This window comes from Vigna unguiculata, chromosome 1, assembly GCF_004118075.2.
Source record: "Vigna unguiculata cultivar IT97K-499-35 chromosome 1, ASM411807v1, whole genome shotgun sequence".
Taxonomy (NCBI): domain Eukaryota; kingdom Viridiplantae; phylum Streptophyta; class Magnoliopsida; order Fabales; family Fabaceae; genus Vigna; species Vigna unguiculata.
In genome coordinates, this window is record NC_040279.1 from 34015705 (window position 1) to 34035650 (window position 19946).

The following is a 19946-nucleotide window of genomic DNA, read 5'->3' on the forward strand; positions in this document are numbered from 1 at the left end:
ATGTCATTCCTTTGAGGATTTTTCCATGGAAGCTCATTTGGGCACAACTCAACACCGTTCATTTTGAGACTCCTGTCAACTGAGGAACCTTAAGAGGATCTTTCAGCTTATAAGGACATGAATAAATCATTCAATTCCAATTCCATTGTTGAAAATTACTGATGAAAAAATCAGTAATTGATGCTACATTTATACACAAAAACCAGTTTTATATACTACCTATGGAAGACATGATTACAGTTTTAGTTTCACAGTTCAGTTGGATCCGTTTGAAATATTTTCATCCACAATTATTTGACTGACATGTGTATTAATGTGACGTGTTAACGTAATTAATTAATGACTAATTGATTGTGCAAACATGCAATCAAAAAATTGAAAAGAAATCGATACAGATTCATTTTCTTCAATCAGTTATTCCTTAAGTATTAAAAAAATTTGCTAACAAATAACATCATATAGTGTATGTGTGATTGAAACATATGTAACATAATTCCAACATGTTGCTATCATCATCATGATGTCATGTTTATACACACCAACATTATTGGACACCTCTTCTTAAAATGAATTCAAGAATAATGTTTGAATTGCGAAACACAATCAAAATAAAACAATGAATAAATCGTATTGTGTATTAACTATCAAAGTCAAGTTAAAGTCTATTCTAACAAATTTTTTTAAACATTTTGTCTATAGAGTTGAGTTAAGTTTAAAATCTACTTCTAACAATAATTAATTCTTTACAAGGAAATACATAAACAACTACAGGTCATTTAAAATTGTAAGGAAAATCGTAAGTATAAAAATATACATGATATATATCATATATATCAAAATTTTAGTAATTTTAAATCTCATACACAACTTTGATAGTTATTCTCATTTGTGTGCTTCTATTCATGTCCACGTTGATTCCAAATTTATGGGTTTTGTTCGGTTGTCCTCCTCGCTCGGAGAAGGTAACTTTGTGGAACACACTTAAAATTCCACCCGTTGTACATTTATGTAAACGAACTACATTTTAATTGTTCCCATTAATATATTCAAATCTATTTATATATTTCATATCTGACACTGCTTTTATGAATAAAAATACATTTTCACTTTTACAAATAATTGTAAAACTATCACATTGTTTTTATCTTGGCCACTTCTGAAGATTTCTATAAAAAATTGCAAAACTAACACTCTTTTACAGAAAGAGAAAAAAAAAACATTACCATTTTCATAATTATATATGAAAACAGAAAAGCTAAACATTTTCTCCTGTCAAACATGAGAAAATTAAAAAAAGAAAACAATTTCAAGGCTTCGCGTAATTGAGATCGAAGCCGAAAATAAATCCATTGACATAAAGTAGCATTCCTCTTACAACATTTCCAAAAGCAAGGTTGTTTCCTCCATTTGGAGGGATGTCTCGAAATATATATACAATGATATTAATTATAATACACTACTAGTTATTTATCCTTTGTATCCTCAGCCAAAGCAGAAGCTTTGCAGATAGGGCATAATTTCTTCACAGATAACCACTTTTTAATGCAGCTCACATGGTAGTCATGTCCACAAGTTTTAAGTGTCCCAACATCGTCCATGTTCTTGTACTCTTCCTGTAATTTTCAATAAACCTCGTGAGCATCCCATTATTGTTTATCCAAAAACAAGTAAAATATTTACCATTACCATTAATGCGAGAATAAAAACATACCAGACATATTACGCAGTTTCCTTCGTCTTGACTTTGCTCAGATGAACAATATATTGTTTCCGTCAAACATTTGGAAAACATGTCCTCGGAGAGTCCTGTGTTCACATTGCCAATCCTTTCACCCAGTGCAAGTAAGTCCTGGCCAAACCAATCATTAAAAATAATTAGAAATTTTGAAAAGTCACAGTATTAATTGTAGCACAAGAAAGCTGTAATAAATATATAATCACCTCATAACTCATGTTATCTATGTCCATTCTCATTTCTCGGTGCTGATCAAGCATATTCCTGGAATCATACACCGATGCACGCTCAACAACCAAGAAACCCTGAAACCCAACAAAAATACAAGAAAAGAAAATTGAGTCAGCCAGTACTAGTAATACCAGAAGGAACAATTTCGCTGTTCTCAATGAATGTCTTGTAACTTGCTCAAAGGGATATATTAAACTAATTTAGATTTTGCTAATAAACCAAACATCCCTATTTAACGCTAACACTCGTTAATAGAGTGGATTTATGTCCAATTCAACCTTTGCATACCAATTCATATCATACGGTAAAGATTGTCTCATCCTATATACTATAATTTATTAATTCTCCAACACACCATCTTGAGGACTGAAAATTGGAGTGGAAATAAATATTTATAGGTGTTTCAGTAACAACCTAACAACAACAAATATTATTAAGATAGTATCTACTATCATCTTAAAAAGTAGATTTAAGATTTAAATCAACCTTACGTAATCTTCTTGTAAGGTAAGAATTGTCTTTACTTATATACCATAACTCATCATATATGGATCTCCATCATTGATGCACAAGAATAAACATGTCGTCAAAATTCCAGAAATTATACACGTATATATTACCATCAATACTGACACAAACAGTAATTCCTTGAGATACTGGCAAAAGATACCTCAGAAGCAAACCGTTCGGCAAGACCACTCTCCTCAGTCAATGTGCGATATCTTTGACTCGAAATTCTTGACCTCCCATTTCTATCACCATTCCGCCAGCCAAGGGTGCTCAATGGCCTTGGATGTCTAGAAGAGTAACTTTCAGCTACCATAGGCAATCCTTCATCCAAAGATGTCACATGTCCCATGCGCAAGCTTGAAGAAGCCCCAAAAGTTGGAGTGGATCTCTGAGAATAGTTGCTTTGAATTCCCCTAGCATTCTGAGTTTGATTATTTTGAAAACTTGGAGTAGGAGCATGATTTCTGCTTGTACCAAATTCATGATGGAAATACCCAACATCTAAAGAAGCATTGCTAACAGTAGCACCACTTCCAACAAGGAAATGGCTTGTCTCAAGACCAAAAGCACTTGTATCTGCATTCCAAGTCGGCTTTTTTAAATATAAAGGCAAAAAAAATGGAATGCGTATGTATTGATACTGATATTCATCAACCGGAAACTAACCTGGTAATAAAACCCTTCCATTAGCTGAAGATATGTTCATTTGGCTCCAATCCCTTGTCAATGTAGAAGTCTGACCAGAAGCATCCACCAAACTAGAATGGTCTACTGGTGGGAGAGTAGGGTAGGAAGTGTGTGAATGATTAGTAGTGGATAAATGGGTCCTTGATGGGTGGGAATCCAAATCAAGTGCGGAGCGGCTCCTCACATTCCGCAAAGAACCCTCACCCTTTATTGAAAGGCCAGTACCTCTGAATGTGGGTGTCATAGTAAAATGATCCCAGGGCATATATTGAGAATCAATATTTGGCTTATCCTGCCATAATTCCGAAGATATAGGAAGATCAGTTGAACTTCCAGCATTGAAGTATCTACTTGTACTGCCTCTCTCGTAGACTGGAGAAATTCCAGGGCTCTTACGCTTGAGAGGGCCTTGTCCACTTCCCATTGTAAGATCAACAAAACTACTATCAACATGAAATGTATGTCTGTCATAATTGGAAGAAGAAGGTTGGTGTACGTGATTATCTGACAATGTAAAGAATGCTCCAGCATTAGACGAATGCACAAAATGATCATTATTAGAAGTGCCTGATGCATCTGGCTGATGAGGAGGTACATCAATGTTGTGACCTGAGGATGCATATCCATTTGACCTTGTGGAAGAGTTCCAATGAGAGGGGAAAGAAATGCTATCTATAGACATATTTTCCGCAGGATAAATAAAAGAACCATTCTCTGAAGTGCTAGTTCTACCTGCAATAGTGATCTGTTTAAATGAGCAATACGGAGCTGACGCAATCAACTAGGCTAGTTTCTTTCTTTCTTTTTTTTTCTAAAACGGACTAATGAATCAAATAAGAGTAGAAGTGAGGCGTATATAACATTACCAAGGTGCACATAGTGTTGATCAATGTGCATATGATTCCAGTTCTGGTCAGGCTCACCCTCAAACAATGGAGATGTGTTATATACATGCCTATGCCCCATAATTGTCAGTTGGAATCTCTACGTGTCAAAATAGACACCGTAGTTGACTTAGATCTGCAAATAATTCACACTACCTGCAAGTCAAAAGAGCAAGCATTAGAGCTGAAGAAATTTAATATCAAAACTAAAATTTAACAATTAAACAAAGCTGCTTCCAAATCACAACAACAGAGAAAAGCTTTAACGAGACTGTAGTGTATGCAATAATACTAATAAAACAAAAATATAACTGCTATTAGATACTCGGTGACACCTAAACTATTCCGATTAATGTGTACCATATATTTCTCATATAAACCTATTCAAATTAATAATGTAATAGAGAATCCACAGCATAACTGAAAGACTTGCCTGGATGCTAAATTCAATGCAGACACTAACAATGGAGATTCATATTGCATGTAGAACCATAAGTAAATAGAAGATATGTTGATCAAGCACTGTTGAATGTGATCAGCATGTTTGGATTGGAGTTGAAAAATTTTACTTTGGGTTTTGGAGTAATTTGAGTAACATTTAGATACTTTTATCTCAGATTTGAATTCAACAAAATGAAGGATGTTAGGACGATATAAATCAAAAACACTTCGTAATTACTGAAAAAAAGATGTGCATATTTTAATAAAATATTAAATAGGAGGATATAATACTAAATTTTCGAGGTATTTTTGTCAACATATACAAAGTGTTTTTCCTACTGCAAAGGCAACAAAGTATTTTGCCTGAAATGCCAAACATGTTTGCACCACGTTTGTAGTCTTTTTTAACCCAAGCATGCTTTTGGACTTGCTGGTAAAACCAAACATGCTCTTGATCACTAGGAAATATTTGCATGCCCAGGGGATGGGCAATGGAGAGAAGACACAAGAGAACACATGCATACGAATATGTGAAAAGGGTAGGGTCAGAAATCACAACTCCCACAGGTTTTGTTTTTTTCTTTTTTAAGTAAAAGTTAATAGTTATCACAAACTGCAAGTAGCGCGTCATGGGCAAGAAGACCAGGAAGAATACTACTGATAGCACAGCAGGACAATAATACCCAGAGATGACATAAAATTTATAGATCAGAATAATTCTCCTCCTCAACCTTCCTAGTAACTAAAATTATATCTGGCCAGCCTTTTCTTTTCCACTTCCAGAATATACAATAATACAACAAACCACCACAGCTACTTCCAAATCATTAAAAAAATCCATCAATTTGTCATACACTATTCATGAGGTTTCACCATTTCAATTCAATACTCTCTGGCCTTACAAAATGACCCCCAGCTGAACTATTTAATTTTCCTGAGCAAACAAAAAACTATTTCATATATATGCTTTCTGGTTACAAAATTCAAGAGTGTGTTTAATAAGTAAAGAGGACAATGCTCACGTCATGTACTAATATCCATAAAATGCCATCAAATGGCATGCATGAAAACTGAAGCAAAAATAACGGCCATTCAAATTTGGCCAAAAGAGGAGAAACAACTCAAGCAATTAAATCAGGAGAGAAGGAAATCATAATCAATCTTAGGAACTAGCCTCTAAACACTAAATACTTGATACTCATGGTATCCTTAACCGTAATTAATTACCAACTGCCCCAAAAATGTTCACTCACTTGAAGCCACCCATGCCTCTATCCACTGATACAGAAGGAGCACCTTCTAGTCTGAGGCAGAAAACAAAGACGACGCAAAATAAAAATAAACATATGGGGAAAAATGACATAGCTGAGATTTAAATTAGATGATGGATCCTCATGAATATCAGAAAGTGTTAGGATAGACTAGATAAAAAGAGGAAGGATCGAAAAGTAGGATGACTAACAAATCAGATATTACCTGGGTATGGTTTAGCAAGTGTTAGAAGGTGTTAGCATTTTCTACTCTCTTCCTGCACTTTAAAATAATTATCAACAATGCACAGGCATTGAGCACATAGGGAAGTACTCTTATCTATGCCCTCTAAACAGTAAACAGGACAAGACCAAAGAAACATAAACAAAATTAAGTAAATCCAAGGAACTAAAGAAACCACAGAACATTTCACTCCACGGTCTTTTTTATTGGGAAAAAAAATCAAAGCAATTTAGAGTGAAATTTGCTTGAAGAACAAACTTAAAGATTTTTCCTATTAGAGAAGTAGAGACAGAGAGACAAAGAAACAGAGAGAGATGTATGTCTAATACCATAGCAGAAAGGTAGAGGAAAGTATTGATGAAAGCATATAAAACAATCGGATAAAAACTGTTTACAACAAAACAATAATTTTAAAACGAGAAATATCATTGAAGAGAATATTATATTTGCAAAACTGTAAACCCTTGCATTAATCGATATTATATTAAATAGAAAATATAAAATCATTCATTTATAAGCAGAAATTCAAAAGAATCCAAAACCTAGCTTCCTCGGGAAAACCAGAAAAGGCATCACAAAATTTGTTACCTTTAATAAACCATGATAAATCAAATCAACTTTAAAAGAGCTTGGGCAAATGAATATCAGCATGCATATGATAATTGTATATGTTAGTGATCTCACATGTTTGGTTTTGCTTAATTTTACACAAAATAGCTTTGCAGTTGAAAGCTCTGTCTTGAGAATTTTTTTATTATAAACTCTTGTTAGCACAAAAAAGCACTACACCGAAGGTGATAATAACTCAATGGAGAAATATTACTAAAATGTTAATTATTGAAGATGTCAAATATCAGAAAATAATATATTAGACATTCAACAATTTTAAACTTTAGTTTCAGATTTCTTTAGAATTCAAACACTATCCAAACATCAAAACAGAGAATCAGTCATTATGTTTTTCACGGTTAAAATTCTACATGATATTTTGTGTTCATCTTTCAAGCTACATCTTGGGGTATATTGGGGCTTTGTTTAGAAAAAAATGGAAAATTTTCATATGAGTACAAAAGCTTCAGAGACAGTAGTATGGGATATCTCCACACAGAAGTTTTCTGTGTACCAAAAATAGTATTAACAATTGAAACTCCTTGCTAAATCCAATTCTAATAAAACTCAATTGTTTGTCCTGTGAAGACCATTCATTGCCCCCAGTAAAGCATGACAATTAAAAATTAGGATGTGCAGGCTTTAACACGGAAGTAAAATATTTTCCATTGCCCTTAAATAGGTAAAGCAAAAGGAAGAGTGCCTGTAATCTTGTTAGGCTATCAACACCTTGACTTGACATTAGTTTCATATGATTCCAGAACATTTATAATCATGAGTGAAGATGATGTAACCAAATCATGCCTATCAAACAGCTTCCATGCCAACGAACTCATAGGTTCACGTCAAAATAAAGAATTGTCCATTATTACACCAATCCCAACCATGAATTGTTGCATTATTGGAGAAACCAACTGTTCCCAGAAACCAGAAAACTGAACTGACATAGAGGGCAGTCTATGTCATTTAAGAGAGTAAGCATATCACTACAGAAGCCTCCTCCATCTATGGTATGCCCTAATGGTTCAACACTGAAGTCTCCATAATCCATGTTAATGTGTTGTGAGTGCTCTATGAAATTTGTACTTCTTTACTCATTATATCAGCCCTCACTAAGCAACCACTTCCGTAACAGATTCCATATTAAGAGAACAAGCACTCGACAAGAAATTCTAGAAGTTATGGGCAGATAGTGCTGAGGTTTACTGGCATCCATATGTTAGCACTTCAGAGCACCAATTAGAACAATCACAATGGTATATGACATGTTCCATCCTCCCTAAATTTCCTGTAATAGCTCACAGTGACAGCTTGCATCACTAAACATTAGATGTGACCAGTCTATTGCCACAATATGCTCAGAACAATAGCTATGGCATTTCACGCTAAACAACCATGCAATACCAGAAGAAGGATGACGATGACCTAAAAGGACACAATGCAGCTGATCAAGGCCTATACAATTCTTCCTAACTGATATTCTTTGGCACAATATACCTTCTTCCTATATGAAATTTGGCTTACAACACTCCATAACTGCGGCATACAATGGTCATACGTCCTGAGTATATTGAACATGCCAAAGTTGTCACCCTCCAGTTCTATAGTCTCCCCGTTAATCCAAGATTGAAAAGGACCTATAACACCACGTGCAATTCAGAAAATGTAATGGAATATACCAAATCAAGAAATCACCCACTTCTGTAACCTGCACAATGCAAAGGCAAAACCAATGTTTTGCCTAAAATATAATATCGATAATAATGATAATAATAATAGAAGTAGTAGTGATAATAAATTTAAAGTTTAAACCCATAGGTATATAACTCTGTGTGTGTATGTGAGTAAATAAACCTTATTTTAAAGGTTCTATGAAGGATTACTTATTATTAAAGGTGGGAAAGAAAGGGCAATGAAGGAGAATTTCTAATGGAAGTGCATCTCACCAGAACATGTAGAAATAATGATGTACAATACACCAACAGCACCAAGAAACCTGCAAAACAAAACACCGTCTGAACCTAATCGATTCTAGGGAAATTTGACAAAAAGCAGACCAACAATATCCGAGAAAGCATCCGATATACTGTAATTATCAACAAACAATTACTATTCAGCATCTTAGTTTAAGTTACAAAGACAAAAATAAAAATGTATTAAATAAAAAAAGTATATAGATAAAACCATTATACTAAAAGACAAGAACTTCTCCCCTGATGACATATAAAGACAACAAAACATGGGAGAAGCACAGTGGAGAAGACTTTCCCATTCTTACACAAGGCAAGGGAGTAAGTCGGAACTAAAAAATTGGGACATAAGCAAATGCAAAGGAAAACGGCGTATATCATGTGGTACAAGCAAATATCAATGATCCATAATTTTATCCTTTCTTCTATGAAGAGATATTTAGTGAGAAAACTTTCTGCGATGTCTGTCCATCATTAAGCAGCCAAAACAGACAAAAACGGATGATTTAGGCCCAGTTTGGAGTATCATCTTCATAAGCAATTGTAGAAGAAGAAAAAAGGAAAGTAAAATGGATTAAACTTCTCCCATAAGTTAAGATCAATTTATGCACCTCAACTTTATGAAAAGTTGGATGAGAGAACTTCTATAAAAGTTAAGTACGTAAGTCAATTTTAAAGAGAAACCCAATGTATTTTTCTTCTCATATAAGTGATTCTAAAGAAGTTCATCCTAGACGGGTAACCCGCAACACTTCAAATAGGCTCAATCAATATAACTAAATGCAGCAGGTATGAAATATAAACAAAGAAAAATCTACTCCACGATAAGATTCTTTAACCAGACCAGAGGTCCACAATCACATGGCTTTGTAAAATAACAGCTATGTCGTCCCACCACATTCGAAGATATACATTTTTTTCTTTATTTTTACTTTTACACATACTACAAGAAGTAGATATAGATACATCACATATATTAAGATGAAGACACATGAACTCGGATGTTTTCTGCCAACCTCGCCAGACACTTGATACGCCTCTGTCACGCAAGCCAGGGAAACACGAAACACAAACAACCAGAAAAAAAAAAAAAAAAAAAAAAAAAAAAAAAAAAAACAAGCCAGACTAAAAAATTCGATAAACCGTATAAATTCCCAACGGAAGTCCAAAATCCTCAACCCTAATGAACAATCTGAGGATTAGCTTGAAGACAAACTTGTGGCAGAAACAAAACAAACCGCACACACGGAAAAACTGAAAAATCGGCTTGAAGATGCATCGGAAACAAATCAAGAGGAAGCGAAAAAACGATCAGAAAGAAGGATGAGGCGAGTTCATACCGAAAAGAAAAGACGAAGAAAGCGTACGATCGTGAACAAGATTCTGACAGAAGGAGGGAAATGAAGGTGAGACTATGGAATTTATAAAGAATAATTTAGGAATCGGAGAGGAAACGGCGGCGTTTGGGTGAGGATCGTAGAAACGCAAGGTGAGAGAGTTGCAGAGGAGAAGGAGAATCAGAAGAAAGTTGTTTGTTTGTTGAGAGAAGAAGACAACGAAATAAAGCGGTAGCAGCAATAAGAAAGAAAAACAAGAGGAGGAGAAATTCCCATTCTCTCCACCACCACCACCACGTTTCTTACCAGTTACCGACGCAATCTGTATGCTATGCTTATATTAATTGATGTTCAAAATTAGTTTAGTTTTTTCAGTTCTCTTTATTAAACTAATCAGCAATTAATGCTTCATTAGGTTTAATATTTGAAAAATTGGTTTTGATTAAATTAAATATTATAATTTAGGTATAATTTAGTTATTGACTTAAGACTTAAATATTTTTTTCGTCCTCATTTTCATAATTTTTGTTGCGGATGGTCCTCAATTTTACCAAATGTTTAAAATGGTCCTCGTAGTATGTGTTGAGAATGATCCTCATTTTTATTAAATGTTTAAAATGGTCCTCATTTTCGCAATTCGTGTTTAATTTAGTTCTTTTATGTGACGCTGTTTAAATCAGTAACGGAACACTTTACAAGTTGCATGGTTTGTATTACATTGTTTTGGGGTATATTACGTGTATTGTACATGTATAGTAATTAGATATTTGGGGATAAATAGGTGAGCTAGGGTTTATTGTTGAACCATCAACATTGTACGAATTGCTACAATACTGCTGCCTCCAACAATTACAACCAGAGGTAAAGGAATAAGATTGCAACAACTGACCAACTGCCCAACAATTCATTTTCAAATATCTAATTACTACCCTGTACAGACCCTGTGCAGCATACGTAATAGACTCTAGTACAATGTAATACAAACAATGTCACCTGTACAGTAGTGCTCCGTTACTGATTTAAACGGCGTCACAGAAAATGACTAAATTAAACACGAATTGTGAAAATGATGACTATTTTAAACATTTGGTAAAAATGATGATCATCCACTACGAAAATAAGAACCATTTTAAACATATGGTAAAAACGAGGATCATTCGCAACAAACATTAAGGAAATTAGGACGAAAAAGGTAACTAAATTTTTATTTATTTTATTTCCATGAATTCTTTAATGATTACATTATTATGATGCCGTGATGACATCACCCATAAGAATGTTAATTTTATAACTGTCATGAAGAAGTTAAAATAAAAATGTAATTTATTTATAAAAGAGTAAAATAAATAAAAGTATTTTAATTGTGCATGCTAAAATAAATGAAAAATAAAAAATAAGTTTTTTTTTTTGTTTTCAATATGCGGTTGTACGACTGTTTAGAAAAATTGTATATTAAAATAATTGTCAACTACTTTTAAATATTTTTTTGTTGTCAACTTGAAATTTCATTTCTACGGAAATGGGAGAATGTTACAGAGAGGTATGAGGTTATTATTTGCATTTTTTAACAGTGAAAAGTTCCAGATTACACATAAGTTAGATCTTGGGTTTTTTTTTTTACTTAAGAAAACCTTTTCTATTTTCAAAATTTACTATTTTTCACGCACGAAATTATATATTTCAATTTAGAGTGTAATTTTTGTCCAACTTCACTTGATTTACAATTCTATTTTAAAGCCGATTCATCAATTATTTTCAACAACTAAAAGTTAATGTTAGTAAAAATTAATAAGTACAACAATATTTAGAAAAAAGATAAATTATATTTATTTTTTATTGTAAATTTTGCCAATAATGATGAATGTTATGGTAGTTAAATAAATATTATTGTAAATTACAAAGTAGTGTAAATTTACTTTGTAATTATAGAACAAGTTATAATCAAGTATTACCATAGTATTTAACCAAGTTCACTTGTTTATTAACATATCACATGAAATGATGTTGCATGATGGTTTTTATTAAAAACATGTAAGTGGTTATTAAAAATAAGAAAAAGTTATTTGATTTTATTTAATAGTTTTTATAGAGATAAAATGGTTTTAATAAAATTTAATTTTTATATTAAAAAAATGGTGAAAAGTAATATTAAATGGATGTAAAAATATTTTCGTGTCAAATACCATTGTTCAAAAAATTTGGCACGTTTTTTTGTCTCAAATTATTCTGGCCATGACATGTCGACACAATGCTTCATCTCTTATTAAAAAACTCAAAGCATTTAACTCAAAAAAGTAAAATTCTTTTTTTTTTATTCTTGGATCCCTCGTTATTTTGATCATAATGTCAAATATAAATAAAGGGAATGAAGAAGAAAAAGAACATTTTTACTTTAAAAATTGACAAAAATAACGGACCTTGTTCACAAAGAATAGTCAAAAAATGAGAATATATGCATTAGTTTTGGTTTGGCCAATGCCTCCGTTGAAAATATCTCTATAAGAAGCATTAATCAGAAAGGTTCCATTTTTTTATCAGCAAGAAAGGTTCCATTTACTTTTTCGTTTGCGAATTTGCAATGTGCTTAGTGGAATACGAATTTAGTTTTATCAAACCAAGAGGAACATATTTGAGTTTTTTTTTTTACCTATAATTTCAACAAAACATCCCATAAATACAAAAGATGCGTGTCTAGTTTCTGAATTTAGATTTTTTACTGATTTATTTGGTGTTATTTTTGATTGGATATTAAAAATACACTGTATTAATATTTTAAATATTTTAAATATATTTTAAAATATTAAAATTAGTGATAATCAGTGTATTATAAAAATATAAATTTATAATTTCTTTGTCCTCCGTTAAAAAACAAATGCATTTTTTAATGTTAGCCACACCATCACTATTTACGTTGTATTTGTGGGTGGCTAGCGTATTTTATTGACCCAATCCTTCAGCTACTTTCGCAATAACTAAAGTTTGGAAACGACTAAAATCAGTTATTGTTAGGGGGACTACTAACCCGTCCTACTAAATTCAGTAATTAATTTAAAGTATTAAAATATCTATTTTCAAATTTAATCAAAAATAAAAATTTAAAATAAACCACAACTAAAAAATCAACTGAGATATCAGCTATTGATGGAACGATTTCCATCAGCAAAAGTTGAAAATTTTAATGTATGGTGAGAAGTTTTGGACTTTAATGCAAAAGTTGAAAACTATGTTATTTTTTTCTTTTGATAATATTTTCATATGATTGATTTGAAGTTCACTTTTTAATATTGTATCAATATCAGAGTTCTTAATTAGAGTCTATCCTAATGAGATTTATTATTTGTTTGGTCCATTGTAATATCTGATATGGAAAGATTTATTGTTTGTTGGGTCTATATTGTCATCTGCTATCATACATCTATCAGATCATCTGTTAATGTCTAATCTCACATTCAAGATGTATATGTTTCGACACAAAAATGTGTGTTGAAGATCCACATCGATAAGATATGTTCATAGTATATAAGTGAGTGTAAACTTCGTCTTATAAACTGAATTTATAAATTTGAACTTAAAATCTATTTCTTAATATTATATGATAAATTTAAGACTTTGGGATATCACATAACTTAGCAATCAAAATTTAAAGTGATGTCTAACCCAAACTCTAACATTAACCTATTTGAGAAGTTTTGGAGTTGGTGGTGAACTTCAATTTCCAATCAAAACCCCATGAACACTATTTCTTGGACCTTGGAGGGGTTGTGGTTTTGTGCCATGACAAGAACAAAATTGTACAAGATCATGACTGTGACGAGGATCTAAAGGTAATGTAGATAAATTTATTTATCTTTATTATCAAGTATTATTGTATTGGAGAGGTTGATTGGTATGACTTGTGATTCAAGTGGTGGATTCCTATCTTTCTTGTTGGAAAAACAATCTATGTTTTTTTCCATGCCAATGACTTTCGTGTTTAGACTTTAGATTTAATTAAAGTGATGGTTGAGAATTGAGAGTGAATGAGTAATTGATGGCAGAGAAGCTGCAAAAGTTAGAATTTATGAGATTGAGTCTTAGAAAATTTATGGTCACATCCTCAGGTTTTTTTTCCTGGAAAGTTCTTTTGGTGGTAGTGTTTGTCTCAACATATATCAAATACAATTATTGAAAAGGTAAATTTAAGAATTTCATGTTCACAATTTTGTACGAGTTTTAGAAAGATATTTTAATGATGGGAAATCTTGTATTGATTAGAGATAAGATAATTTTATATTATATTATATAAATGAGATGAAAATTTTTTCTTACAATTTTATGAGATTGATTTAAACCGTTATTACTTTTTTCATTTGTGTGTTTATTTTAGATTTTAAGTAAATATAACTTTTTTGTTCAGAAATCATTAAATATTAATATAAAACATGTTCATAAAAAACATTTTTTTAACTAATATTGTTTAGCACAAATAATAGTGATTTGTGTCACTTAACCAAATGATGTAAGATTTAAGTCACATTGATATCACTTTATATATAACAAAATTATGTGGTATTTTCATGTAAGTCCTTAAATACTAAATAAACATTTCACGAAGATCAGATTCATAAATATTACATTTCTAAAAATGTCATTCCTAAAAGGTATATCATCAAACAAACGTCTCTTCTAAATCTATGAAATTTCTCTTTTCTATTTCTCAAATCAAAGAAATATAAATTTTTAATATTTTGGCGTTTTCCTCTATTTTGATAAATTCAAACAAAGGGGGGGGGGGGGGGGGGGGGGGGGCAATGATTGAACCATGGATTTCTCTTACAATTTTTCTTTTTATGGTAGAAGTCATTATTCTATAATTAGTTTAACACACGAAATGAAAATCCTAATTTTTTTAGTTCAAGATTCATGTCATCTATATAAAAGGATATGAAGTTAAAGTTTTCAACTAATTCAAATTGATTCACGTACGAGCGAGATATGTGCTTGCTTAGGTAAGTAAGTGAACTTACATATATATATATATATATATATATATATATATATATATATATATATATATATATATATATATATATATATAGATCTGTGAATAATATTAATATAATAAATAAATTATTCTTCTGTGTCACAGGAATAAATTGTATTTATACATGTATATTACGCAATGAGAATTTTTAAAGAGTAACATTGATTAAGAAATTTAGTAGCAGTGATAACAAATATAAGTTGACAATGTTTAAACATCTCTTCCATCCAATGAAATAAGTGCACGTTTGAATAATTGTTTTTTTAAAAAAATATTTTGATACATTAAACTCATTTTTGAACAAGGATAATTTTGGTTTTTGTTGGCTTTTGTGTGAATAGATGATGGAAATAAGAAATTGTGAAAGGAAAAAAAGAAAATAAGAGAAGTAAAGTGAGAATTGAGGTTGTTTAAATTACGAAAAAGAGAATGAAAAGAAAAGTTTATAAGTGTGTGATTTGATTTGAAAGAGAGGAAAAAGGTGATAGTTGATTGGTTATGATTCACTTAATATTTTATGTTTCTGACTAGATGATATACGAAAAATTAAATAAGTGTACTTAATTTATGTAATTGATGTTCCATGAATTACATAAATAAATAAAAAAACTTTTGTAATGTATAATTCCATGAAATTTAAACATAAAACTGTAATTTTAAAAATTATAATAACTTTTACTTCAAAAGCTAAAGTTTAATTCTAATTTTATACTCTATATTCTAAACATATATTAAGTATTTTTTTTATATTGCAAACCATATCTTATATTTCTCATTAAAAAAAAGTCAGATATTTTTATAAACAAAAATGTCAGATTTCATTTCCCATATAATTAAAACTATTGTCGAGTTTATTTATAAACATGAAAATGAAAATTATGATTCTTGGATGCTAATTTTCTTAGATTGGAAATCACCCTTTATTTTTATTATTATTATTATTATTATTATTTTGATTGAAAGAAATCTATGATGCACTGCTTAGGTTACGTCAAAAAAATCCGTACTCGCAGGTATCTGTGGATAAAACCCGCAACGGTAGGAAACAGATATTTAAAATGAATATCCGCTACCCGTAGATACAAGTATTTTTTATACATGCATGTTAATGGGGCGGGTACGGGTATCATAGTATCCGTATCCGTGGATACTCATACCCGCTAAACTTTAATTCAGAAAATACCCTTATATATATATATATATATATATATATATATATATATATATATATGTATATATATTAGTAAAAAACATTATGAGTCTTCATTTAATAATGGTGATCGGATTCTTATCCCATAGCGGAGTAGATTACTTCCAGATACATACTGGGGAGGCATTGATGTGTCTCCAAGACTGGTTATGGACCAACATGGAAGGTAATTAAATTAACACTCTTACTTAGATATTTTAATTAAGTGATTCTTAGAAATTTGTAATGAACTTCTTATGTTTTTAGGCTCTTCTAGATTAAAATTGGACAACATGAAACTTTATACAATGTTGCAAGGAGTGGAGATTGATGAAGTTAGTAATTTCTTTAATATTTCATTGAAAGATAAATTACATTATAAATTGTTAGTGATTTTTTATTTGTTTATTTTTGAAGAATCAATCAGAGAGAGGGGACTTATTGATCAAAGCACTAATTATGGTTAAATATTTGTTTTTTTAAAATATTTTTGTAAATACCCGCGGGTACCCATGGATATCCGCAGATATAAAAAAAATAGGTGGGTACCTGCATAACGGATACCCGGCGGATATGGGTACGGGTACGAGGCGAATATTTATCCAGCGGGTAGAGTACGAGGGAGCTACTACATGCCCCGTTGACATCCCTAGGTCACGTATTCATGTTTGACACGTATCGTATCTGATACTTTACCGAATGAAATATCTAATTTATAAAGTCATAGTACAATACAATAAAATTGTTGAATAGTGACAAATTTGAGTGAAAAAATAATTAATCACTATATAGTGACCAAATTGAGAATTAGAATAGTTCAAAAAAATTATAATTAGACTTTAAATTGATAATTATAATAATTTTAATTATGAATTGATTTTTAAATTGGTCACTAATATTAACTACCAAGTTTTGGTTACTAAAATAATTTGTCTCTAATTAGAAAATTTAGATTCACATATTAACAATCATACAATCATATATTTATTTGTTTGTAAGAATTATTGTACATTTTTCAATATTCATCATCATATATCTATCACGTATCTTATTCTATGATTTTGAAAATAATCAAGTATCGTGTGGTATCTGATACACATATCGTATCTGTGAATCATAGAAAGAAATTAGGTTAGCAGTTTCTATTATTCATTTTCCATTTTCTTTTTGAAATTATTATCTTGATTTTATTAAGATTTTTTTTTTGCATGAAAACATATTAAAAGTGTAAACAATTTCTTAGTACATCATTTCTTTACTTTGATCTTGACAATGGTCACTGTGTGAAACATGAAAACAGTTAAGAAGTTGGTGTTTATGGTTGTTACAGGCTGGACGGCGTTGAGTTCAACAAAGGGATGGAGGTGTAACAGTGGAGTCTACAACACTTACTAACCAATATTCGGAAAAAGGAAAAAGTTCCGAAGTAACAACACCAGAGTCACGCCATGAGTGTCATCGACATTCTCACCAGAGTTGATTTCATCTGTAAAGAGTACGATAAATACGACGTCGAAAAACAAAGGGATTCCAATATCTCCGTCGATGTCGAAATCGAGGCCTTACTTCAGGTCACTCTTTTCAAATTCGTTACTAAATTCATGTGGGAATCTGTACCCTAATTCATGACATTTTTGAAACTTTTAAATGTGTCCAATGTGATAGTATGTAGAGTCAATCTTGTGCAGACAGCAGAAACCGCTTCCAAGGAGAAAAGTAAGGCGTCTACTGTAGCTATCAATGCCGAGATTCGTCGTACTAAGGCTAGGTTGTTGGAGGAGGTTCCCAAGTTGCAGAATTTGGCTATGAAAAAGGATGGTTCTTCGCTTTCTCTGCTTCTTGGTATCATTTGCACGGTGCTCTTTGTTTTGTTTTATTTGACTTCTGCTTTTTTCCTTTGCGGGATTCTGTTAACTTTTTTGACTTCGTTATATGCATTTTTTACGATTTAGGTGAGAACCAGGAATTGCATTCATTGCATATGATATCTGTTCTAGTTCTGATTGATTAAATTAGTAAAGTATTGTAGTTGTGAATAGTGAATAATTCTGTAATTGGCACTTTCATCTGAAGTGAGGAGTAAATTGATTATTTATGCAGTCATCGAGATTTCTAGATAGGAAAAAGATACTTCGCCATCTATTTTTTTTTTTTCTATTACAAACAGATGACAACTCACTTTTAATAATATAATATTAAATTTAGAAATTTAACGAAAATGTAAATTAAATTATTGAATGAAAAAATTAATAAAAATAGTTGTAGGATAATTGTATAAAAGAAGTGAGATTGTCAAGATATCAGCTCTAAGCTAGCTAATCACATGTTATCTGAAATGATAATTTATTTAATCTACTTGAGGTGCTTTATAATAAAATTTGGCAATCAGAAGACAGATTAAAGGGAAAAAAATCCAATTTCTTTTTCACCTATCCATCTTGGAGGATGAGGTAGGTTTGTTGTTGATTCTATATGTAGTTTTCACTATTTCCAGAAAATGTTGACTTATTTTATTTGGCATGTATGTTTCTCAATAGTTCGACTGTCCTTTTTTCACAATAATTGACATACTGGCAGACAGATGTTCAAAATTATTGATCAGGCTATACATTTTTCCAATGCATGGTACAATGTATAATCGCAGGTAAAGGGGCTTTCATCACAAGAATTTGCTGCCCGTAACGGTTTGGTTCTTGCATTGCCGGATAGGATTCAAGCTATCCCAGATGGGACCCCTGCAGTACCCAGACAAACGGGAAGTTGGGCAGCTTCTTCCTCACGTCCTGGAATTAAATTTGATTCAGGTAATTGAAGTGATCCATGTCTTATAGTGATTCAATCGTAGTGGTTTATAAATGGGAGACTTTGTAATTGATGGTCCTCCATTCAATTTTGTGTATCTTGCTAATTTCAGATGGACAATTTGATGAAGAATACTTCCATCAAACTGAAGAATCAAGTCGATTTAGGCAGGAGTATGAAATGCGTAAAATGAAACTGGTAAGTAACTTTTGGCTTTGTGACCAGAGAGACTGAATTTTTCTAGCCAATGTTGTTCCAGAAATGGTTTCATTCAAATCTCGTTATATGAACCATTCTTAGGATCAAGGTTTGGATATGATAGCCGAAGGATTGGATACTTTGAAAAACATGGCACATGATATGTATGAGGTCAGTTTCCCTGTTATGTTTGTCTTTATTCCGTTGTGCATATATGCATTCCCATGTTTTTTTTTTCGCATTTAAGCTCATTATTTATGGGACAAGTGCAGGAACTGGATAGACAAGTACCACTGATGGATGAGATTGATGCTGAGGTGAGATTTGTCAATTTCTGCCTCTACCCATAAGCTCCAAATCATGGAAATCATTTTTTTTTGAAACTAGAATTAGGAAGTTGAAGTTAACAGGCCACTGATTTTTTTTTTATTTTTTTGTCTTTATAGGTGGACAAGGCATCTTCCGACCTTAAAAATACCAATGTTAGACTTCGAGACACAGTGAACCAAGTCTTTTTGACTGAAAATCTTATTCTTAAATTTTCATCAGTTTCTAATTGCGTCAGTGATGAATTTTATGTTGAATCTTATATAGTTTTGGTATTCGTCCAGCTTCAGTCCAGTCGAAACTTTTGTATTGATATTGTTTTATTGATTATAATTTTGGGAATTGCTGCCTATTTGTACAAGTAAGTCGTACCCCTTCTCTTTTCTCTCAGTTCATATATTGTCTACTGCTAAGTCTCTGTTTACCTGAATACTGGAAATTTGATAGCGTGGAAATTTTAAGGTTCATATTTAAACCTTTTTGCCCTGTAAACTTAAACATCTGAAGTT

At 31.6% G+C, this 19946-nt stretch overlaps 2 protein-coding genes across 11 annotated transcripts; one reads left to right on the top strand and one right to left on the bottom strand.

Annotated features, from left to right (window-relative positions):
• Nucleotides 1–1304: 1304 nt before the first annotated feature.
• On the bottom strand, nucleotides 1305–10208 carry LOC114185733 (probable E3 ubiquitin-protein ligase HIP1). Of its 10 annotated transcripts, XM_028073638.1 has the most exons (10): nucleotides 9902–10208; nucleotides 8538–8587; nucleotides 5965–8299; nucleotides 5742–5792; nucleotides 4030–4203; nucleotides 3143–3895; nucleotides 2637–3052; nucleotides 1942–2040; nucleotides 1712–1849; nucleotides 1305–1613 (listed from the first exon to the last, which is right to left on the bottom strand). In XM_028073638.1, exons 5-10 carry the CDS (start codon nucleotides 4127–4129, stop codon nucleotides 1464–1466), a joined length of 1656 nt encoding a protein of 551 aa, XP_027929439.1. In that variant the 5' UTR covers nucleotides 4130–4203; nucleotides 5742–5792; nucleotides 5965–8299; nucleotides 8538–8587; nucleotides 9902–10208; the 3' UTR covers nucleotides 1305–1463. The 10 variants fall into 10 exon arrangements, with proteins under 10 accessions (XP_027929439.1, XP_027929488.1, XP_027929448.1 ...); XM_028073687.1 differs by lacking the exon at nucleotides 5742–5792 and having other exon boundaries at nucleotides 8089–8228; XM_028073647.1 differs by having other exon boundaries at nucleotides 5742–8228.
• A 7350-nt stretch (nucleotides 10209–17558) lies between these two features.
• LOC114190898 (syntaxin-71-like) lies at nucleotides 17559–19802 on the top strand. Its single transcript, XM_028079970.1, has 7 exons — nucleotides 17559–17681; nucleotides 17799–17952; nucleotides 18747–18914; nucleotides 19025–19110; nucleotides 19213–19281; nucleotides 19383–19427; nucleotides 19557–19802. Exons 1-7 carry the CDS (start codon nucleotides 17559–17561, stop codon nucleotides 19800–19802), a joined length of 891 nt encoding a protein of 296 aa, XP_027935771.1.
• Nucleotides 19803–19946: the final 144 nt, after the last annotated feature.

Bases quoted from the DNA above. Each gene is read 5' to 3' on its own strand.
- LOC114185733 (XM_028073695.1), bottom strand. From the start codon at position 4,129: ATGGGGCATAGGCATGTATATAACACATCTCCATTGTTTGAGGGTGAG. The intron at 1,850-1,941 runs GTGATTATATAT...TGGTTTGGCCAG, and splicing joins TAGATAACATGAGTTATGAG to GACTTACTTGCACTGGGTGA. The intron at 1,614-1,711 runs GTATGTTTTTAT...TGAAAATTACAG, and splicing joins GAAACTGCGTAATATGTCTG to GAAGAGTACAAGAACATGGA.
- LOC114190898 (XM_028079970.1), top strand. From the start codon at position 17,559: ATGAGTGTCATCGACATTCTCACCAGAGTTGATTTCATCTGTAAAGAG. The intron at 17,953-18,746 runs GTATCATTTGCA...GGTACAATGTAT, and splicing joins TTCGCTTTCTCTGCTTCTTG to AATCGCAGGTAAAGGGGCTT. The intron at 19,111-19,212 runs GTAAGTAACTTT...AACCATTCTTAG, and splicing joins AAATGCGTAAAATGAAACTG to GATCAAGGTTTGGATATGAT.